Here is a 25191-nt window from a genome sequence, read left to right as displayed (position 1 = left end):
TTTAGCCGTTATGTGGGCTTGAACCACAGTCAAATCAAACACATGCTGTGATACTTTTTCACTAACCCAGTCAGCTGTCAATAGCTTCTATTAATCCTTATATCAAGCTGATAAATATATATACATATATATTTATCAGCTATATATACATTTTTTTTGTGTTATTATATGTACATAATAACACAAAAAATGTCTTTACTTTTCATTTGGGCTATTGTGTGTATGTACATAGTTTATAATAGATAATGAGAAAACAGCTTTGAACATCACAATAAAAACTTGAACATTATTAGTGTCAGTTGTCTGATTTGAGAACACAACTTTGTCATTTGTTGATGTGCACAGCCTTCAATACCTTGCATTTAACTGATTGATACAGAGTCCATCTTTGAAACACTTGTACAATTCAATCATATTCTTTGAAAATCCTTTTTCACTGTCTGCTTCAACATTCTACAGTTGAGGTAGATTTCTTCAACAAAAAGCAAAATGTCATTGCTTTTAGATATAAGAGATAATCATAAAGATTAAGACAAATTAAATTAAAAATATAAAAAAAATTACTGTGAAAAATCAAAACAGAATTTAGAAAAAATACTAAAATTTATATAAGTACGAAAAAAAACTTAACATTATTTTTTTTTTCACGGAATAATACCTTTAATAATTATTTATTTACCACCTGATTAAATTTCTGGATCTGAATTCCAAAACTTTTTCAATATCAGAGTCAAATGTAAGTAATGATGTAAAATAATTTTGACATCATACATTTAGATATCAGTAAAGCTTTTGATACTATTGCCATATAAATTACTTCTATATAAATAGCAGCAATGTGGCATTTAGGGGCAAGTTACTAATATGGATAAAGGAATGGGTGAGCGGCAGGGAGACATTAATATTCACTGCTCTTCACAAATTAAAATTATTAGTGGAGTCCCCAGGACTCTGTGTTGGGACCCTTATTGTTTCCAATATTTAGTTTAATGTCTAAGTTTGCTGATGTAAAGGTGAGTAAGGTGGTTAATGACAGTAATCAGGGTGTACTACTCCAACAAGATCTGGATAAATTAGGCAGATGGGTTGTAAAGTGGCAATTGAGGTTCAACACTGACTGATAATTCAAAGTACTGCATTTGGCTAGCAATAATCCCATAACAGTAATTTTGTGGTATATAATACTGAAGGTAATGGAAAATGAAAAACAGCAATGGAAAATTGTATATTTCAACATGAAGTTCTCTGGATAGTGCAAACAGGTGGCTAGGATAGCTCATGGGGTTCTTTCAATGATGAACAGAAATTCTGCCAATAAGGTCAAAGAGGTGATTACCCTGTTGTACAAGGTAACGTTAGTCTTCATCTTTATTACTGTATACAAATCTTTGAAGCCTCATTTTAGGAAGATGTAGATCTGTTGGAACAGGTTCAGAAAAGAGCAACAATATTACCCAGCAGCACAAAAGGATACACTTACCATTCAAGACTTCAGTTCTACAAATTGCAGTGTTTGAAAACTATGATCTACAAGGAGACCTGATTGAAGTGTTTAAGGCTTAATGGGTTGAATAAATTAAATGATGATGGCATCCTTACTCTTTCACAGACACACACACTCAAGGGACTCGTGGGAAAATCTGTTTCTCGAATGGAACGGACTACTGAATCAGGCAGCATTAAGGCCATCTTTGCAGAAGTGCACTGCATACACCTAACTGTGAGACAGAGAAAAACCACATACCCAACCTACGCATCTTTCATCCTTGCCTGCCATCCAAAGAAGGTGAGCTTCATGCTGGATCCAAGGCTATGGCCCACTGGAACTCTCATAAAGCTCTTCCTAGATCAGATGCCAAGAACCACAATAAACCAACATAATCAAATGCAATAGTAATTAAAGCTGCCAAGTCAAACAAATATATGAGAAATCAGATAAATCCACTGAGAAAAAACTTACTATTGGAAACAAAATGTCCACATATCAGTCAATGCAATGACCAGCAGATTATAATATAAATCCCCAAGGCTGCAAACCTGTCTCGGATGTCCCTGTACACATCACAACACACAGAGTATACCAATGCTGCAGAACCAAAAAAGAGACTTCCCACCTGTACAAACTACAATTACTATGGCTACCACCATTCGAATTGCCTTTCAAAATGCAAGGAATATTTAACAGATTAGACACTGTATCACTGAAAAGTGGCGGAATTCCCTTGCCTGTGCTCAGGCTGGATACCAGATGCTCTGCTCGTCTAGAGAGGATCACAGAGGAGGCGGATTGCAATACTCTACAATACCACCCTCTTTGCATTGGTACATTCTGTGGTAACCCAATCCGTTGCATTTGAAGCTGCCATGGTGTCCCTCAAGCAAAATACCAACATGATCCTTGATGTTGTCACAGACATTCTCTCAGATATGCCAGACAAGCTGTACTTGCTACCTGGGAGTCTAAAATGCTGATCGAACTGATATTCGGGTGACACTCAAGTCAAGTGGACCCAATTTCGGCGAAGTCCGTACGGTCTGTGACAGCCAAATCCTATGCTTGCACCTTCCGGATGGTGGGACTGTTAGTAATCCTGGGTATAACCTCCATGCACAAGTACATGGTTGGTGACCACCCAGGTGTGAACCAACGTAAGCAGGAGTCGAGGTGTGGCACCCACACCACATGGAGGAACGTCGTACCTCTATGTTACCAGGCAGTACTAGGTGGTAGATGACTCTCATCAACCGGTGAAATACCACCACTTTGCTTATTGGAGGCCTGAAGTGCTGGAACCCATGTTTAGTCTCCAGAGCTAAGTTCCGGTCAATCCTTCGCTATCTCTTCCATCATGCAGTATGATTGATGACTTTTGAGGTTATGATGAACATCATGGCGAGATCCAATATTCCTTACATTCCGAGGGTACAGCTCTAAAATGGTGTTTGCAGACCGGCTGCTAGTTAGTACACTGGACCGAACCTATTGGTAACTCTCTAGGAGGCTTCTGGATCAGCTAGTGTGTAATCTTGCTACCTCTACTCTGCCAGATAGTGACTGGAGGCAGTCTGAGTAGTATGCGGGGAGCATTGTCGAGGACACATTATGTCAAGGACCTGGGTATATTCTTACCATGTGTATGCCATATCCAAAAATTTCATTACTTCATACAGCATGTCCCACCCAATTTTTCTTACTACTGAATACACCATGAATTGTCAAACTAATAGAACAAGCTTATCTGCGAAAAGATCTAAACCACCCAAGCACTTCCTAATTCATTTCACAAATATACGTGGTCTCAATTCTAATCTCAACGATGTCCATTTCCACTTGCAGTCTGCCAAACCCCATGTACTTTTTCTGACAGAATCTCAGTTATCGATTGATTCAACTACTGCTCATCTCAGCTGCCCAAATTATTTGCTGTATGATTCCTTTCGCCTCAAAGGTGGTACTTGTGCATATGTCCGTTCTAATATTCCCTGTCAGAGACAATTTGGAATCTCCTCTCTTTGATCTTCTTTGGCTTAAAATCTCTCTACCTCATTGTGTCAAATTCATCTGTTGTCTCTACCATTCTCCCAACTCCACTAATCACTTGAGCTCTTTGACTTCCTCTCTTTGCAACTTGACTTTCTCCAGTCCAACTTTCCTAACAGTGAGGTAATTTTCCTTGGTGTTTTTAATGTTCACAACTCCAGATGGCTTCCGTTTTCTAGTCACACCGACTCAGCAGGACGAGATGCTGAGACTTTTGCAATTACTAATGACCTAGCACAGATTGTTCACTTACATACAAGTATACCGGACAATCCTAATCATACAGCCAATACGCTTGATCTTTTTCCAACAAACAACCCTTCTAAGTACACGGTTGAAGTGACAGGTCCTTTAGGCACTTCAGGTCACAACTTGGTGATTGTCTCTTCTCCAATGGAACCTTTATCTCATGGCTATTCCGAACCTTGTGTTGTTTGGCATTACAAGAATGCAAAATGGGATGACCTGCAAGACTTATTTTCTTCTTTTCCTTGGTCGGATTACTGTTTCAAAACTTCTGATGTCAACGTTTCCTCAGATCGTGTCAGTGAAATTATTCTTGCAGGAATGGAATCCTTTATCCCACACTCCACTTTAAAATCTTGTCCTTTATCTAAACCTTGGTTTTCCAATATATGTGCTAAGGCTGTTCAAGAGAAGAATGTTGCATATCGTAATTGGCTTGTTTCTAATTCTTCAGTTTCATTTTCTGCCTACACCAAAGCTCGCAACAATTGTAAAGCAGTTATTAATCAGTCCAAACTAGAGTTTGAACAGGCTAAGAGTAGAAAACTTGCTTCTTGCCCTAATGGTAGCCAAGCAATCTGGTCTCTTGCCAAAGCTATTGGTCGCAACTGTTGCCCATCTCTGCTTCCACCTCTGTCAAAACCAGATGGTTCTGTTGTCACTTCAGCTAAGGATAAAGCTCACCTGCTAGCATCCCATTTTTCTTCCAGCTCATGTATTAATGATCTTGGTAAAACACCTCCCACCATTCCCAATATGCTCCATTCAATGCTCCTGTGGTCTTCCGTCAAAAGTATATCAGAAGGATTTTGATGAATCTTGATGCTAAGAAAGCTCCAGGTCCTGATGGTATTTCTCCACTTGTTCTCAAAACCTGTGCTCCTGAACTTACTCCTATTCTCTGCCACCTTTTTCGCTTTCTTATTCCAAAGGTGTTTTTCCTTCCTTGGAAATTTGCTCATATCCAGCTAGTTCCTAAAAAGGGTGACAAATCCCTCCCATCCAATTACTTTTACTCTTTCTAAAGTAATGGAGAAATCAATTAACCGCCAACTCTTAACTACCTAGAAACCTTCCATCTGATCAACGATCGCCAGTATGGATTCCGTCAGTGTCGATCCACTGGTGATATATTCTGGCTTATGTTACCCATTTATGGAATAATTCAATGGAAAGGTTCGGTGAAACACAAGTAGTTGCTCTTGACATCTCAAAGGCCTTTGAACGTGTTTAGCATAAAGGTTTTCTAAACAAGCTTCCATCTTATGGTTTGCCAACTGTTTTTAGTAATTGGTTATCCAGTTTTCTCTCTGATCACTCACTGAGGATGATGGTAGATGGCTCTCTGTTTTCTAATTTCTCCACTAATGCCTGTGTCCCCCCAAGGTTCAGTTCTTTCCCCCACTCTTTTCCTCTTGTATATTAATGACCTTCTTCCGTTACGAAATCCTATCCATAGTTTTGCCGATGATAGCATATTGCATTCCACTTTCCATTTTGAGAAACCTTGTCCTGATCAATCAGCTTCAACTTCTCGAAAATCTGCTACCAATTCCTTAAAGCCGATCTTCAGGTAATTCTCCAGTGGGGCAAAGACCACTTAGTTGATTTCAACCCTTCTAAAACTCAGTCTTGTCTTATATCTCGCAAAAAGGATACTTCTGCTCCTATGCTTATCTTTAGTGACACTCTGATTTGTGGGCAAAATGATATATCTCTTTTGGGGATTACCCTGACTTCTAATCTCTCTTGGCACAAGCACATTACAAATATTGCTTCCTCTGCATCTAAAAAACTTGGTTTTTCTCTTTCGCTCCCGGCATTACTTTTCTTCCAAACAGCTGCTCACTCTGTATAAATCGCAAATCCGCCCTGCCATGGAATATTGTTCCCACATCTGGGGTGGTGCCCCCAAAACCTCTCTCAGGCTTCTTGATTCCATTCAGAAGAGGGCAGTTAGGTTAATTAATGAGTCATCTCTAACAGAGTCTCTCCACTCGCTTTCTCATAGATATACTGTTTCTGCTGCATACCTCTTCTATAGATACTTCCATGGGCACTGTTCTTCTGAATTGGCTTCTATAATTCCCGCTCTCTCTTTCAAAACAGTCCGAACACGTGCCGCCACCAGCCAACATCCATTTACTGTCCAACTTCAAACCCACAGAACCAACTTTTCATCTTCTTCATTTATTCATTCAACTGCCGTTTTTTGGAACATCCTTCCTTCATACGTATTTCCTGAAAATTACAGTCTACAGAAGTTCAAGTCCAATGTCAACAAATATCTTCTTTCGTCTTCTCAACCTCCAACCCAAGCACGGTACTAAGTACTATAGGTTCTAATACCTCTTGTGTTTGGGATTCACATAAAAAAAAAAGGAGCCCTAGATTTAAACAGGAAAAGAATGCTTGTAGGACATAATGTGTGAAAATTTGCCTTCATCCAGAAAGTAACCAATCGTTGGTACAAACTTCCATCTGCTGTGGAAGTGGGTAATTAAAATAAATTTAAAGGACTGTGCAAATGAAGTGGGTAGAGGTTTTTTTTTTTTGTTTGCTGGTGTATAAATATGATTCAATATGTCACTGCTAATACTAACTTCGCTACATAACTGATCTCCTCCTTTCATTCTCTTTTAATGAAAAACCCCAAATATGAAAGGATGGTATCGTATTTGAACCTACAGTACTTAGTACCATACAATGAAGAATGAGAATACAGAAGATACTTGTTCACATTAGACTTGAATTTCTGTAGACTGTAATTTTTTGGGGAACTCATGTGAACGAAAGTTATTTCAGGAAACAGAAGTAGATGCAATAAATGAGGATGAGGAACAGTTGGTTCTGAGAGTCAGACAGTGAATATATGCTGACTAATTGAGGCATGTGTTTGGAAGAAAAGAGCAGTGAAATTACAGATGCCAATTTGGAAAAAGTGCGTAATGGAAGTATCTACAGAAAAGGGATGCAGCAGAAAATGTCTATGAGGCAGAGAGTGGAGACATTTCATAAGAAATAAGTCATTAATTAACCTGACTGCTCTCTTTTTAATGGTGTTCAGAAGCTTGAGAGAGGTTTTGAGAAACAATACTCCAGATGCGAGAACAATATTCCACAGAAGTGGATTTGAGATTTGTACAGAGTGAGTAGTTTTTTTAGAAGAAAGTCATGATGAGAGCAAAAAAGAAAAAAGGTTTTTTTTTGATGCAGAGGAAGCAATATTTGTGATGTGCTTACACCAAAAGAGATTAGAAGTCAAGGTAATCTGTAAGGGACTATTAACAGCCTTAGATGTGTGAAAACAGAATTTAATTAAATAAGCATCACTAAATGCAATTCCTAACAATGAGAACAAGGTAATCAAATTTTTGAAGTTGGTTACCCTGTCAAATGTCAAATTAATTTTAAAAAAAATTGTTGACCAGCACATGACAGCAGATTTACCTTTAGTATTTGCTGATTGGGAAAATAAACAATGACAAAAACTACTTTGAATACAGTAACAATTTTAATTGAATTTGTATTTCATTAATTAAAACAGCATCTACATACATCTGAAAAAAATAATAATACATATACAAGGTGTGGCAATAAAGTTCTCAGACTGGTGCAACAAAAAGAACAAAAAGTGAAGGAGCTTAAAAATGGTTTTATTTTTATTCAAAGTAATCATCACTTGATTGAATGCACTTATTACACAGTTCTAAAAGTTTCTGAAAAGAGTCAGCAAAGTTGTCCAAAGAGATGATGTTCAGTTCAGCTGTAAAGTTTATCTTATTTTTACATCTTAAACATCCTAAAGTCACTTTCCTTTGAGGGCAGTTTTCATCTCGGGAAAGAGGAAAAAGTCCCCTGGTGCTAGAATGGGAGAGTAGAATGGATGGTTGATCTGCACGATGCCATGTTTCATCAGAAATATCTTCACAACAAAGGTGGAATAGGCAGGGTCAATGTTGTGCAAAAAGAACCAGGTGTCTTTCTCTCAAAATTGTGACCTCACCCAGAAAATGCACTTCAATAGTCTTTGAAGAATGTAACATGTTCTGAAGCTTCATCTCTAGGTCAACACATCTCCAGTGACAATACAGTCGAGAAAATCAGAATTGTCTTGACAAGTCTGAATGAAGTCTTTGGATGATGATGATGATGCTGCTCTTTGTTGCTCCTGTTCATCCATGAGGCTGTACAACACAAATTTTTCACAGACCTTCCTTTTCCCTAAAATCTACATGAAGAATTTGACAACTTGTCTCTTTATTCATACCCAACTCATCAGCCATCATTCTGAGAGTCAAACAGCTATCTCCTGCCACAATTTCCCAAAGTTTTGCAATGCTATCCCCATTTTGGAAGGTTGACAGGTACCTACTTCTTGTGTTGTCACGACCATCCTCACATCAGTCTCTGCTTATACAATTCAAACACACTGGTACAGCTTAAAATTTCATCACCATAAACAGTTTTTAGCATTTCATAAGTTTCTCTTGCAGATATTTTTAGTTTAAAGCAAAATTTGTTATTAATCATTGCTCCATTGCAAAATCATGACACAGAAAGTTAATGGTACTAACAAAACTGGTTGTTACTTGTAACCTGTCAGCCTACTGGACAATTTCTGTACCATCATCTGTTGTGAGAAGTTTAACTACAACATACCACTTTTGTTTATTTCCAAACTCATCAAACAAGACTACAATAGTACCAGCCTGGGAATTTTATTGCCAGACCTGAAATGTGAAAGACATTAGTTATATCAGATATATATATGAGTATATATCTCGTACACATGAGTACAATGAACAATTGTACAGAGAAATAGAGTGGGCTAGTAAATCAGAATGTCTTATAATGGGGGATTTTAACTTCAGATAGCAGATCAGATACAGACTGGAACTTATGGATTGGTCACTTGCACACTAGTAAGACTTTTGTGGATTTATTGGATGATTGTTTTCTGTAGCAGCATGTTCGAGAGGCAACCAGAGAGGGTAATACTCTTGATCTGGTTATCAGCAGTGATCATTCGTGTATTAAGAATTTGCAGATAAAGGAACCATTAGGTGGCAGTGATCACAGTGTACTGATGATGTGGGATTTACTTAAAGATAAAATTATCATCAGGGGTAAAGGAAGGGGTTTTTGCTTCCGTTAAAGTGACTATAGTGGTCTCACAGGTTTTTAAATTCTGTACAGTGGGACCAACTGATGATGTTACCAACAGCAAATTCTAAGTGGGAAGCATTCAAGGAATTAATAGTGGAAACTACTAAACGTTTCATACCTATTAAGAAATATTGTTCAAGGTTTAGGCCTAAATGGTTGTCAAATGAACTAATGAGACTCGTGGCAGAGAAGAAAAATGCATGGGATGCATATAAATTATCAGGCGACACAGAAGCCTATGATATATATAAGCTAGTCTGTAATCAAGTCACAAAGGATGTTAGGCAGGTGAAGGCAGATTACGAGAAATCTTTGGCAAAGGATGCTAAGAAAAACAGCAAGGATTTCTTTACTTATATAAACTCTAAAAGGAAGGGGATGAATCTGATTGGTCAACTTGATATTGATGGTTTGACTGTTGATAATCCTGCTCAGATAGCAAACAAACTGAATGAGTATTTTGCATCTACATTCACACACGAGGAGTTATTAAGGTTTGAAAATCCCACAAGATTATCAAATTGTAACACGGTGCTTAATTATTTTGTAATAACTGAGAACAAAGTGGAGGAGAAATTGTTGAAGTTAAACATAAGAAAGGCACCTGGGGTGGATGGGATCTATCCAGTTATATTAAAGGTGGCGGCAAAGGAAGTAAGCAAACGCTCAGCCATAGTTATGAGAGCATCCTTGGACTCAGGGGAGGTCCACACGGACTGGAGATGTGAAAATGTGTCCCCAATTCACAAAGGGGTATCGAAGGGTGACACGAGTAATTACAGATCTGTTAGTTTAACTTCTGTCCAGGGGAAAATAATGGCGTCACTGGTTAAAGATGCAATGCAGGATCATCTAGACAAGACTGCAGTAACAATTCAGACACAGCATGGGTATGTTAAGGGAAAGTCTTGTCTGACAAATTTGATTGGTTATTATGATGTGGTTACAAAGGAACTGGATGTAAAAAATAATTTTGATATCATACACTTGGATTTCAGGAAAGCTTTTGACATTGTTATGCATGGAAGACTACTGTACAAATTGGAGCAGAATGGTATTAAGAGTAAGTTGCTACAATGGATAAAAGGATGGTTGAGTGGGAGAAGATAGAGGATGGTAATCAATGGGTATTGCTCTTCGTGGACTAATGTTATTAGTGGAGTCCCACAGGGTACGGTGTTGAGTCCACTGTTGTTTTGTATATTTATCAATGATATTGATGAAGGTATGTCAGGCTTAGTCTCGAAGTTTGCAGATGATACAAAGGTTGCCAGGGTTGTTAATGACAGTAATGCCAGTGTGTTACTGCAACAGGATCTAGAAAATTTGGGCAGAATGGCTGAGAAGTGGCAATTGAAGTTTAACATTGAAAAATGCAAAGTACTGCATATGGGTAGAAGTAACTCCAGAGAAACGTACCAACTGTGTGGTACTACACTTAAGGAGGTAGAAAATGAAAAAAGCCTAGGAGTAATTGTGCAGTCAGATATGATGTTTTCTGAGCAATGCAGACAAGCTGCCAGGGCAGGTCATGGGGTGTTGTCAATGATATACAGGAATTTTGTTAGCAGGGGAAAAGGAGGTGATTGTCCCTCTGTATAAGGCAATGGTCAGGCCATGCCTTGAGTACTGCGTGCAGGTCTGGAGGCCTCATTTTAGGAAGGATGTAGATTTGCTTCAGCATGTACAGAGAAGGGCAACAAGACTGGTGAGGGGGAATGAAGGGATCCTCTTAGCAGGAGAGGCTTAAGTTCTGCAAATTGCAGCAGCTGGAGACTAGGCACCTGCGAAGTGATCTGATTGAGGTGTATAAGGCCTTGAATGGATTGAGCACGCTGAATTCTGATGGGATTCTTCCATTTGTTCAGATTACGAACCTAAAGGGGCATAAATTGAAATTGAGGAAGGACAGACGTAGAATAGATGTGCGGAAATTTGCCTTTAGCCAGCTGGTGGTTAATTGCTGGAACAAACTGCCATCTCTTGTTGTGCAAGTTGATAGGTTAAATAAATTTAAGGAGGAACTGGACAAATATTTAGAGGGGATTGTTTTGTATTTTTTTTTTTTTTTAGCTTATGCTGCATAAGCTCATACATTTGCTTTCTTGCATCACATGCCACTACTACATATAGATTAGTGGACCCCTTGCGATAATGCTATGTAAACAGCTGATTTAGACAATTTCCATTCACTTTTTTCTATTGTTCATAAAATACTTTATGCATACATGTTCTGTCTGTTTTTGTATCCATTTTGATTACAAAGGCATAAGGCATATCTGAATTTTAACACACACTGATCATTATTAATCTTTTTAGTGAAGTAAGCAGTTCAAACCAGCAATGTGTCAATTTTCACCACAGTTAATCTTCATCTTAACCCTCAGAGTTCACTGTTTTAATTGTAGTAAAGTCAGACGATTTGTGTGGCCACACCATAATTTGCAATACCCTTCCTGTTGTTTAGTTGCTAAAAAGTCCCTGCCCAGTTTAGAGCAATTTGTGCTGCTGTCTGATTGTAATATAAAATTTCTTCAACAAAGTTCAAGTCCAGAGGATATTGTATTATGTTCAAGAATGTTTTTATAGCCTTCTTTTCTTAAAATTCCTTCAATTCTGTTGGTCACTTACTCCAGAAAAAAAAAACAGAAACAACCCCAGGTCGTGATGGAACCACCATTATCCTGCTAGACTGTAGGCACTAAACAATGTGCACCATTTTTTTTTTTTTTTTTTTTTTCAGTTAATTGTCTCACATAAACTATGCTTGGATCCAAAAACTTCAAATTTGGATTCATTTATCCACATCACAATTTTTCATTCTTCAACTGTCCATTGTTGATGGCTCTTAGATCACACCAATGGTTTCTTTCAATTTTCCAGTTTTAATAAGGGTTTTGAAGTGTCATTGTTTCTACTGAACTCAGCTCAGATTTCAGATGCAGTAAATTATTGACCGCATTTAGAAATCAGTGTTACGGTCGTATCTTGTGCTTCCATTGTTACATGGTCTTCCTGATCGTGGTTTGTCCTCTAAACTATCTAAACCATTAAATGGTGTTCAAACGGTAGTTTGAACGCCATTAAATGAAAAACCTCATTTTTTGCCAATACTTCTCATGGAATAACTTTCTTTATACAGATTTATAATAGCACTTATTTTTTCAACACACAGTTCCTTATTTCTTGCCATGTTTATCATGAAACTTACAGCAAACACTCTTTCTGAATGATGGATGTTCGATTTTATAAGTTAAAACTCTTACTACTTGATTTATATTATTGAAAAACACTCTAGAATTATCTATGATCTTCTATAATATTGAAACAATGCTCCCATTTTCTAGAATATTCTAGACTAAATGTTCTACCACATCCAGGAATCTTCTATGCCTTTCTGGAATATTCTCAAATATTCTAGAAGTTTCTTAAATATTATTTCAGTTTTTTGATTTTTATACATAATAGAAAATATTTTACTAAAATTTGGTAAACAAATTTTAGGCAGGAGTGTACCTTTGTGTGATAACTACTACTGCTAATGGGGTAAACAACCTTTATCAAGCACTAACATCAAACTACGTATAAATCATGTCTCCAAGTTATTTACATTACCTTCAAATTTAGAAAGATGAAACAAAAACAAATAAGAGCTGCCTACTAACATCACTTTAACTGAATGTAGCTCTTATACTGCAGAATTATATGCTATTGAACTAGCTTTAGGAAACATCAGTAAATTATCTTAGTTCTCTTGCCTGTATCCATTACATACAGAAACTCCTTGAGTTTGTTAACTTCATTACATAGCAAATCTCTCCCCAGATATCCCATACAGAAACATATAAAACAGCCAGTATGCCAATCTGAAGAAAATAACTAAACACTAAAATTTTGTTGGATTTTGGGGATTGGGCATGCATATTATGCTGCTAAACATCCATCTAGAGTTGTTCCACCAGTAAGTCAAATACTTGACTACAAGTCTATAATACAAAAAACATATCAGAAGCAAGGAATTGTTTCTGATATGCTTTTTATGGCAGGCTCAAGTAAGTAAAACTTCTGCAAATCAAATAAAAACGAAGACTGTGGCACTCCAGCTTTTGATTAAGTAGGCAGGAAGAAATCATTCTTACTAGATTGTGCACTGGTCACGCTCATTGAGTGTCTTTACTTACCAACAGGATATGACTGCCAGCACACTGATTATGCTGTCACTACTATCAGCATAATTACAGTCTGACACTTTAGAAAATGAAAGACTGTCCACCTTCAGTCCCCTTGCAAAAATAGCGATCAACTGACATTAAACCACATCATTAGATATGAAGAACTTTTTCTTCAGATCTAAAAAGATTATAACTATCTATTTAACTATCTATTTTTAATATTAATATATAAAGATTTGTAATGAAATTCTAGATTATATAGAATATACTGATAGGCACAAATGGCCAAAGTAGCCATTGCAATGAAGACTTCCCAACAATAACTGTTCTCACAAAATAACAGAACACAAGTCATACGTAACAAATATTAATGAGCCATTTTTGCCTCTACTTTGGTAAAACTAGTTGAGAAGTAAAAAAAAATAATAAAATAAATAAATAAATAAAATAATAATAATAATGAGAAATGTTCATAAATGGCCATACCGTAATATTTTAAATGTGGGAGACAAGTCCCACCATAAATTGCTGCTGTATTACAAAAATACATGCAGCTATCATTTACTGATGGGTTAAAATAAGATTTTAAATTATTTCAATGGAAGAAAAGTGGCATGTCACCTCATTTCCACTAAGATTTAACTAGTCATCTCAAAAATGCATTCAGCAATAATCACACTGACTAAACTTGATATTAAATGGTCAAGATCACATTAGAAAATACAGTGAAAAATATTACTTACCCTACCATTTCCACAGCGAACTAATGTTCCCATAAAAGCTACATTGTGACGACTGGTTATTCCATTTGTCTTTTCTAATGCTGTGATAATCTTAGTTGCCGGTTCTGTTTCCCCAGTAAAACTACTCTCGTCTATTGCAAGATCAACTGCCTGAAGCGGAAAAACAAAAGTAAATAAATAAAAACACTTACAGTTTAACACTTACAGAAAAAACATGAGGCAATAGCCAATTTAACAGATAATAAAATATGAGACAATAGCCAACCAATTTTTAATACAAAGGATTACATATAATATTATGAAATAAATACAGTAAGCCCCCCGCTATTTAAGGGGGTTACGTTCCTGAGAAATGCCGCGAATACCGAAAATGCGAATACTGAGTTATGGCTCCCATAGTAATAAAGGGGTTCTGTTCCAAAGTATGAAATATATAAGAAAAACTAGTCTAAAATTTTGTCTATGTATGTATTATATGTACCTTCATAATATGACTATGAAATGCAAGCATATGGCATCGAAATTAAAATAAGAAACAATTTAATATTAAATGTAATATTTATTAGAAATTTCAAACAAATCTTTCAAACCAGCGCCTTTGCTATCACCAGTTTCGCTAAAGTGTTGATAAAGGAGTTTTGCCTTTTCACGAATGATGAGTGAACTTAACGGAATTTTATTTTGAGTTTGGTCTTCCATCCACAGATTTAAAGCTTTTTCCATTTTTTCTAATTTAACATCACGAGTTACAGAGCAAATTTTTGAAGCAATTAGCACATTTTCACGGACACTACGGCGGTTTTTTCTTCCGATTTCTAGATTGATCGTACCGTTGACTCATTGATTTTATAATGTTTTGCCATTGAGGAGACACTTTTACCATTAGAAATTTTATCTAATAACTCAATTTTATTCGCTAATGTGATCACCTTTGATCTTTTCACATTTCCCTTGTTATTCGTAGCCATATTTTTGTACGGGTTAGAAAGAACTTGTCCGTAATAAAGTCACTTTCTTCCATTAACACGCTCGAAAAAGTCTGTTTTACACTTCAAAATGGTAGATTTATCATTTTTGTAAGCATATCAATTTATAAATTGATAAATTTATTCAATTTATAAGCATATAAATTAAAAGCAAACGATGAAACCTTCCATGACAAGCGCATAACACATACTGAACAAGGATTAGCGAGAAACATCCACGCTCGCGATTTTGTCACCCCTCTCTTTGACCGGGAAAGATAATTTTAGCCACGCCCATGTTTTTTTATGGCGGAAAATGTTCACGGCGCTTTAAAATTTACATTTTTTTAGGTTTAATTTTATGTTAAATCAGCGACCGCGAATACAGATACCGCAAATAGTGGGGGTTTACTGTATTTCTGTATTAACATTAACCATAAATGGAAATTAGTAAGAAAGTAAGCACTCAACCTGTGTAGAGTGCAATCTGTCTTTAATTTCTTAGAGAATTACATATTATTCTCATGTTTTCATGTACTTCCTGGACCACTTCTTCAGTGAATGCCTGAAATGCTATCCTTGTTACACCATCAGCCTCATATACCCAGACCCAAGCTTACACTCTATGCAGGTTGAAGTGCTTATTTTCTCACTAATTTCCAGTTCATGATTTACCTGCAGACCCTTCCACTAAAAGAACATCTGAGAGGTCTTAAATACATTCTCATAATGAGTCTCTTAACTTCCTTATGATTTTCATATGTACAAGGGAGGGTTGAAAAGTTTTTAGCACAAAATAGATTGCAAAGGTTTTCGTGAGACAATACTGTCAATCTGTGTTGTGACTCTTCTTGTGTGTTCACAGAAAATTTCAGGTTTGTAACTATATTCTTCTCCTTTACAGAGACATTGAAGTTGGAAGGTGAACGAAGATGCAACTGTTGAATCAAGCACAGCACAATCATTGAGCACCTTCATTTAAAGGGAATATCTCCGAAAGAAATTAATGAAGATATGCAGCAAACCATTAGGGAAATCTTGTTCATATGCCACAGTCAAAAACTGGGTCACATAAATTAAGTGAGGACAAGACAGTGTTGAACATGCACACCACAGTGGGAGGCCTGTTACCATGTCAACACTTGCAAACATGACGGCCTGACCTTCAAGACCCTGATCATGCAAGACTGCAGATTAACACTGAAACATATTGAACCATCTCCCACACGCGAGTTCTTGATATTATTGTAAATGTTTTAAGAATGAAGGTTTCTTCGAGGTAGGTCCCTAAAGAACTGAATGCAGATCAGAAGTGGGAAAGAATGAGGTGTTGTCATGAGATTGTGCAGCATTTTGAAGCTAATGAAACTAGTTTTGGGGATGTATTACTATGGATGAAACACAGGTGCACCACTTTGACCCTGAAACAAAAGAACAATCAAAACAATGGAAGCAACCCTCTTCTCTCCCTACTAAAAGGTTTTGAGTGCAGAAATCAGCTGGGAAGTCACTGCATCCATCTTCTGGGGTGCAGGAGCGACCATGATTGATTTTCTGGAACAAGGTTCCACTATCAATGATGAGTATTATTCTAACTTATTGAGACATTTCCACAAGGAGTTGAGGCTCAAGAGTCATGGAAAATTGATCAAAGAAGTCATCTTGCATCAAGACAATGTACCAGCACACATATAGCATTTGTGACTCACGCAACACTGCATGACTGCAGTGTTGCGTGAGTCACTGTATGACTGCAGGTTCAAGCTGTTACAGCATCCTCCCTACTCACAGATTTGGCTCCATCAGACTATTTTCTATTTCCAAATCTTAAAAAGGACTTGAAAGGCCAGATATTTGATAGTGCAAACGTTTCGATGGATGCAATCAACATTGGTTTGAGTTAAATCTTCTGAATTTTATTTGAGTGGATTATGAAAGCTAGTGGATCATGCCAAAATGTGTTCATAAGGGCAGAAAATGTTGAAAAATAAATGGACTTTCACAAGTTTCCAACATTTCTTCTATGAAAGGCTAGAAACTTTAATCTTTTCAGGATCAAAAAGTCCCAACACTGAATCCGTTAAAAAATATATGAACATTGAATAATAAAAAAATTCAAGTACAGTCGGTCCTCGTATAACACGTGTTTGCATTACACGAATTCGATCATACACGATTTATAAATAGGGGAACGTTATCTTATATAACACGAACCGAATTCGCTTATGCACGATTCGCCTTTTACAAGAAATGGCAGTCGAACGCGGAATCACCCCAACTGAACGCAACACGATAGGAATGAAGAGGAGATTCTGAAAATGTATTTATGTGTTTTATATCAGTGAAGGGGAAACACATTTCACCATAATAACGTAAAAACCAACACAATTCCAGCTATCGATATAATCGCAAATGCAATTAGATGGAGTTTACTACCAGTTTATAACAGATTCCACTAGCAGAAACGCAACTGGAAATTGTTTTTATTGTTTTATGGTAGTAACCCCCAGAAATGTGCTTTAGTAAAATGTGAGGTGTTAATAGTGTATCTCGGCCTTTACGGTGTTGTTTATTCAGTTGCTACACGCGCGCAGCTTTGTTTCTGTGTATCAAGCGTGCCACCTCGTTTTGTAATTGTGCTTTATTCCCTAAAAATGAGTAAAATACTTAAAAGGTGTGAAAAGGAAGCGTCCTGGCTAAGACACTGCAGATTCAGAGAAAAAAAAAAAAAAAGAAGCAATATCGATAAACAGAGGCGGACTGGGTCAAAAATTCTTACCCGGGAAAATTTATAGTGGCCTCATACTACGGTTTATGGCCAAAATCACACCGGCCTCCGGCCCACCGTGGTTTCCCCCGTAAGGCTTATGGCCAGTCCGCTTCTGTCAATAGAGAAAAAATATGAAATTGTGAAACGCTTTGAGCGAAATGAAAGACCATGTGATATTGCACGTGCTACAGACCTAAATGAGGCAACGCGGAGAATTACAAAGAATGCAGAGAAAATAAAAACAACTTTCATAGCGGGAACAACTCAAAGTGTAATTAAAATCCATTAGATTAAGACACAAAGAATTGGAAGAGATGGAACGGCTGTCATCTCTTTGGATAGAAAATCAAACAAAAAGCAAGTTTGCTTACGATATTTTATTACGACTTACGTATTATAATTTATACTTACGTATTATAAAATACGTAAGTATTTTATTACGACTATTTTATTTAATATAATAAATTTTTTACGAATAAAATACGTATTTTATCCGTAAAAAATACTTTTTTAGTATTAAAAAATACTAAAAATACTTTATTATAATATAATATTATTTTTATTACGTATTTTAATCGTTATAAAATACGTAAGTATTTTATAACGATTAAAATTACCCGATTATTTATTGTGTTTGGTAATGTTTTGGTTCCAAATGTGTGTTCAATCTTGGGTGGTCGGCACCTAACCCTACTTTTCCCATAGGGCCTGTTGTTTATATTGCACGATTTTGCATTGCACGAGGTTTTCTAGGAACGCAACTATCGTGCTATACGAGGACAGACTGTATCCTGCTAGTTACAGCTAGGCCTAAAGAATGATCCCCTTAGCCACCAGGTATAAGAGCAAATTATACTATATTTACAACAATTTATTAGCAAAATAACAACCTTAAATGGTGTGGTATGGTATGTTATCAAAGTTGTTAACCCTTTGTAAAATATCATTTGATATATTCCATTTATAACTCTGTGTACATAATTTATTGACTGTATTTTTTCTAATGCAGGGCTCTGTGTATAGTTTTAGCTCATGGCTCACATCTGGCTATTTATTGTTCAAATACACACCTACTTTTCTATTAGCTACATGTGTATTGAAGTATCCCTATTTTACAGGCAGATGTAATGTTCAATCATCATTTCAATGGCATTATGCTACTTTATGTTACTTTCCATCATGTGTCATATGCCTGTTAAAACTGGCTTGAAGGAAGAGGGAACTAATACAATGGTTGTATATAATGTTTACTGGAACAGAAGTTAAACTAACTGGTCTGTAATTACACATGTCACCCTTTGATCCCCCCCCCTTTGTGAATGTATCTCCAATTCACAAAGGGGGATTGAACAGTGACATAAGTAATTACAGCCCAGTTAGTTTAACCTCTGTTCCAGTTAAAATAATGGAGTCACTGGTTAAAGATGCATTGCAGGATCATCTAGACAAGACTGCAGCAATAATTCAGGCACAGCATGGGTTTGTTAAGAGAAAGTCTTCTCTGACAAATTTTATTGGATATTATGATATGATTACAAAGGAACTGGATGAAAAAATAATTTTGATATCATATACCTGGATTTCAGGAAAGCTTTTGACACTATTGCGCAGGGAACTACTGTACGAATTGAGCATAATGGTATTAAGGGTAAGATGCTACAATGGATAAAAGGATGGTTGAGTGGGAGAAGACAGAGGGCGGTAATCAATGGGCGCTGCTCTTTGTGGACTAATGTTATTAGTGGAGTCCCACAGGGTTCGGTGTTGGGTCCACTGTTGTTTTGTATATTTATGAATGTTATTGATGAAGGTATATCAGGTTTAATGTCGAAGTTTGCAGATGATACAAAGGTTGGCAGGGTTGTTAATGACAGTAATGGCAGTGTGCTACTGCAACAGGATCTAGAAAATTTGGGAAGATGGGCTGAGAAGTGGCAACTGAAGTTTAACATTGACAAATGCAAAGTACTGCATATGGGTAGAGTTAACCCCAGAGGAACGTACCAATTGTGGTACTACACTCAAGGTGGTAGGGTAGAAAATGAAAAAGACTCGGGAGTAATTGTGCAGTCAGATATGAAGTTTTCTGAACAATGCAGACAGGCTGCAAGAGCAGGTCATGGGGTTTTGTCAATGATATACAGAAATTTTGCTAGCAGGAAAAAGGAGGCGTTTGTCCCTCTGTATAAGGCAACAGTTGGGCCACGCCGTGAAGTACTGCGTACAGGTCTAGAAGCCTAATTTTAGTAAGGATGTAGATTTGCTTGAGCGTGTACAGAGAAGGGCAACAAGATTGGTGAGGGGTATGAAAGGATCCTCTTACCAAGAGAGGCTTAAAAGTTCTGCAATTTACAGCGGCTGGAGACTAGGCACCTGCGAGGTGATCTGATTGAGGTATATAAGGCCTTGAATGGGTTCAGCACGCTGAATTCTGACGGGATTCTTCCACTTTTTCAGATTACGTACCTAAGGGGGCATAAATTCAAACTGAGGAAAGATGGATGTAGAATAGATGTGCGGAAATTTGCCTTTAGCCAGCGGGTGGTTAATTGCTGGAACAAACTTCCATCTGTCTTTGTGGAAGTTGATAGGTTAAATAAATTTAAGGAGGAACTGGACAAGCATTTGGAGGGAATGGTCATGTAAATATTTTTTTGGCTGATGCTGCATAAGCTCATATGCTTGCTTTCTTGCATCACATGCCACTATTACTACTACTCTTCAGTATAACAACCATTGTGTTTGTTTTTTCTTCAGATCATATCAGTTTACATTTGTTTCAGAGGTACTGATGATATTTTAGACTACGTTTTCTACTGAGAAAAAAAAAAGCAGTTCATTAATCCAAATTTAAATTTAGAAATCATAAAATTTAAAGTCATACTTAGTCCAATTTTATCATCAAATTCAAAAATTTCAACTTGAAATTTTATATATACCCACAATGCTTTTTTTTGTAAAAAAACAAGTGCTGATACTCATTCTTTGCTATCAGGAAAAATTGAAAATTAAAAGGACATGAAAAGTACAGTACTCTAAAAAATTATATCCTGATTTCGTTACTTTAGTAGTAATGTTTTTGGATTAAGAACAACAAATTAAGTATATTAATTAATTAACATAATTAATACAAATTAATTTTATGTACTTAAATTTATTATTTATTATTTTATTATGAAATTATTTTAATAATTTCATAATAAAACTTTTGTAGATTATTCTAAATTTTTATTAAGTTTTCATCCAACACACTAAGCAGACTTCTTTTCATCTGTTTGTGTCGGTTGCTGAATGACATTTCCGAAGCAGCCATGAATCAATGTATTGGCTGGATTGAAGTGTGTCACCGGTGGGCCGACAATTTTAAGAAATAATAGCGAAGAAATTGTTTTTCCATCAACAAAGCTCTGGTTGGGCTGGCGATCAGATCCATTTGTGAAAATCCTTGTTCACATTCACTCGATGAAATTGGTCGTACTCAGAGTGTTCATCAAATGCTTCAATTCTTCCGAAACCGTCTTATCAATTAGGTACCCCTGAAATGTAATCTCTTTCATTTAACTGTAACCTAATTGACAATTTTCTAATTTCATTTTCACCAAATGCCAAGATTTCACATTTAGACGGTTAGAACGTTAGTTAGAATGAGGACAACCTTTGTTGTCCTCATTTACCTTCTCTCGTCATCGATACTGGTACTAGTTCTTTGAACTAGTTGTTAAATTTGAACTTTTTCGTTTCTTTTTTTTTTTTTTTTTTTGAAACTGTCCAAAATGTTGGTGTTATTCAGGTACTGTGACCATGTAAACATAGACAGAGAAAATTTATGGAAAAATGTGGTTAACGCACTTCCACGAAACAACAGATGATTATTTGTTGAGGTAAAAGAAAACCACTCTCCCCTAATTCTCGAACGGGATGCTTGCAGTTGATCCACAACAGTGTCCAACCTATGGCACGTGCAGAAAGTGAACTAAAACAGAATTTTAAAATTTGTTAATTATCAAAAAATTCTCATTAAATGTTTTGTTCGGTAAATGTAATCGTGTATGTACTGAATAAAATTTCCGAATATTTTCAATTTTTCTTTTACATGTAACAAGATAGGGAAAATGTAACACTATTTTTCTCAATTCACTCAGTGTGTCCCACAAAAGAAATCTAACTTTGAATTTTTTTGAATACAACTCCTGTACAGGAAAATTTTATTTGTGTATGGGTGGCTCCTAGAACAGAAGTTAATCTCCGCCTTGTTGCTCTGTTCAGTTTTTACAGACTCAGTCAAGGTAAGGCCAGTGTGTGTCATGTAATAAAAAAAAAATTTAAACCGGTTGAACTGAGATAGGGGGAAAAGGTAGCAGAGAGAGCAAAAAAAAAAGTTTTAATCCTGGACAGGAGAGTTTTGTCCCACACGGGAGAAAATGACAGGACAGAAAAATTTTGTCTGTTAGCTTGTGCATACCGTCCCCAAAAACAACACTGTATACAAATATACCTTATACATATAATTTACAGATGCACACTATAAACTAGTAAAATCCCAGCTATCCAGTCATTCATCCTTCTGGAAAGCTCATACAACTCCATATTTTAAAAATCAGATACTTAAAAGGAAAGATGCACCGCCTAGAGCAAAGAAACTGAATTAAATAATTAAAAATTACAAAAACACTACACAAAAATAATAATATTTATCAAGACAAAATTTTATATTAAAAATCTGCTTTAAGAAAATTTTTTAGAAAGTTGGAAAATACTGTATTTACTGTTTACATTACATCAACAGTAACCACCACAGGTACTGAAGTCAGTGCTCTACCTAGCTGCCACCAATAAAGTATCAGTTAATTAGGCACATGTTTATTGATATCTGATTGAATTTATTGATATCTGATGATATAAATCCATGGTTACAAATATATCTGATGATATAAAACATCTTTATGAATATATCTGACAGTATACTCTAAGGGTTCAAGGAGTTACAGGGGAGAAGGGTAATTTAGATCTGCATTTATCTGATGATATGGGTCAAAATAATGCATGCGCTCACTCATGATTTCTTGTTTATTGCCACAACAGCTGATGTTGATAAGATATTCTGAGGGTGGTAGTAGTAGTAGTAGTAATGGTGGCATGTCATGCAAGAAGGCAAGTGTATGAGCTTATGCAGCATCAACCAAAAAAAAAAAAAATTTTACAAAACAGTTCCCTCTAAATGTTTATCCAGTTCCTCCTTAAATTTATTTAACCTATCAACTTCCACAACAACAGATGGAAGTTTGTTCCAGCAATTAACCATCTGCTGGCTAAAGGCAAATTTCCGCACATCTATTCTACATCTGTCTTTCCTCAATTTGAATTTATGCCCACTTAGGTTTGTAATCTGAACAAGTGGAACAATCACGTCAGAATTCAGCGTGTTCAACCCATTCAAGTCCTTATACACCTCAATCAGATCACCTCGCAGGTGCCTAGTCTCCAGCCACTGCAATTTGCAGAACTTAAGCCTCTCTCGGTAAGAGGATCCCTTCATACCCCTCACCAATCTTGTTGCCCTTCTCTGTACACGCTCAAGTAAATCTACATCCTTCCTAAAATGAGGCCTCCAGACATATACAGAGGGACAATCACCTCCTTTTCCCTGCTAGCAAAATTCCTGTATATCATTGACAAAACCCCATGACCTGCCCTGGCAGCCTGTCTGAATTGCTCAGAAAACTTCATATCTGACTGCACAATTACTCCCAGATCTTTTTCATTTTCTACCACCTTAAGTGTAGTACCACACAGTTGGTACGTTTCTCTGGAGTTACTTCTACCCATATGCAGTACTTTGCATTTATCAATGTTAAACTTTAGTTGCCACTTCTCGACCCATCTGCCCAAATTTTCTAGATCCTTTTGCAGTAGCACACTGCCATTACTGTCATTAACAATCCTGCCAACTTTTGTATCATCTGCAAACTTTGATACTAAGCCTGGCTGATATACCTTCATCAATATCATTGATAAATATACAAAACAACATTGGATCCAACACCGAACCATGTGGGACTCCACTAATAACATTAGTCCACAAAGACCAGCACCCACTGATTATCACTCTCTGCAATGTTTAGCAATGCTTCAAACGAGGGGGAAGATAAAGCTTGGGATAAAAAATAAAAATAAATAAAGTACAGCCATTATCAACTCACTGCAGGATGGAAGCCTCCTCAACAATTCATGCTGAGGGAAATGGACCATAATCTGCCACGCTGGTCCAGTGCAGGTTGGCAGATAGACCATATTCAGCAGTCAGGGGCTTGAATCCCGGTCTACTCAAAGAACGTGTGCTACTGCACTCCCGCTCCTGACCGCTCGGCTACGGATTGGGAAACAGGATACAAACCTAAATAACTTCAAAGAGTGTGTCAGGGTAGTAAACTATAGAATATTACTTAGTCTCAATTGCGTCTACAGTAATGTCAAGAGCGTATGTAGGAAAGATAGGGAATACAGAAGGGGTGAAGGGATCATGCTTCTTATCAAAAGCAGTCTGTGCACAAAAAGAGCTTTTGCTGAGTCTGAAGTTATGCCTGCCTACCAGCATAGAATCTGTGCTGTGAGTTAATTGGAAGCAAAGGAACAATGAGAGTGGGAGTAATCTACAGACCAGAAGATTGTGAAGAATATGATGAGAGTCTTTAGTATTAGTATTAGTAACGGCCGCATGGTGCAAGAAAGCCTATGGCTTATGCTGCACCAGCCAAAAAAAAAAAAAAAAATCCGAAAAAAACAATGATAAAAACAAAAAATAAATAAATAACTAAATAATAATAATTAATAAATAAAAAAAAATAAAATAAAAAATAAATAAAAAGGAAATTAAACCTATCATCCTATGCGCTTCCCTTACCCGAAAGTACTATCCAGATGACCTTTGAATTTCCCCAAACTGTCGGCCTCTACCACCCATGAAGGCAACTTATTCCAGTAATTTATAACTCGCTGGCTAAAATAGAACTTCCTGCAGTCCAATCTAAACATTTCCCCCCGTAACTTGAATTTATGTCCCCTAGTTCTAGCATCATTTATAATCTTGAAAATTTTGTCCTCATTCATTTTACTGATGCCTCTCAGAGCCTTAAACACCTCAATCAAATCTCCTCTAAGGTGTCTAGTTTCCAAACTCTGCAACCCACATATTCGAAGTCTTTCTTCATAAGGACGCCCCTTTGCCGATCTCACCAGGCGAGTTACCCTTCTTTGCACCCTTTCAAGAAGCTCGATGTCTTTCTTCAGGTGCGGTCTCCATACTTGAACACAGTATTCCAAGTGTGGTCTAACATAAGCCTTATATAATGGGATTATCACGTCCCTATCTCTACTTGCAAAAGTTCGATAGATCATCGATAGGACACCATGGGCCTTCCTTGCAACCTGTTTACAATGCTCAGAGAATTTCATGTCTGACCGTATCGTAACACCCAAGTCCCTTTCCTCCAGTACTGGCTTTAGTTGAACTCCACCAAGTGAATAAGTTTTTTTGGGATTACTGTTTCCCAGGTGTAATACCTTACACTTTGTTGGATTAAAGCAC

At 36.7% G+C, this 25191-nt stretch overlaps 1 protein-coding gene across 4 annotated transcripts in view; it reads right to left on the bottom strand.

Moving 5' to 3' along the window:
- Positions 1–25191, bottom strand: part of SPoCk (secretory pathway calcium atpase) — a 461326-nt gene that overhangs the window by 210208 nt on the left and 225927 nt on the right. For all 4 annotated transcript variants that reach the window (XM_090376865.1, XM_090376868.1, XM_090376866.1 and 1 more), the window contains exon 7: positions 13872–14021. In XM_090376865.1, the coding sequence (XP_090232991.1) occupies positions 13872–14021 (150 nt within the window). The remainder of the gene's footprint in view (positions 1–13871; positions 14022–25191) is intronic.

The sequence above is a fragment of the Mastigoproctus giganteus genome, chromosome 7, assembly GCF_048544385.1.
Source record: "Mastigoproctus giganteus isolate SK-2022 chromosome 7, ASM4854438v1, whole genome shotgun sequence".
Classification (NCBI taxonomy): Eukaryota; Metazoa; Arthropoda; class Arachnida; order Uropygi; family Thelyphonidae; genus Mastigoproctus; species Mastigoproctus giganteus.
The sequence above is the reverse complement of the archived record's forward strand: the minus strand, read 5'-3'. Positions and strand labels throughout refer to the sequence as shown.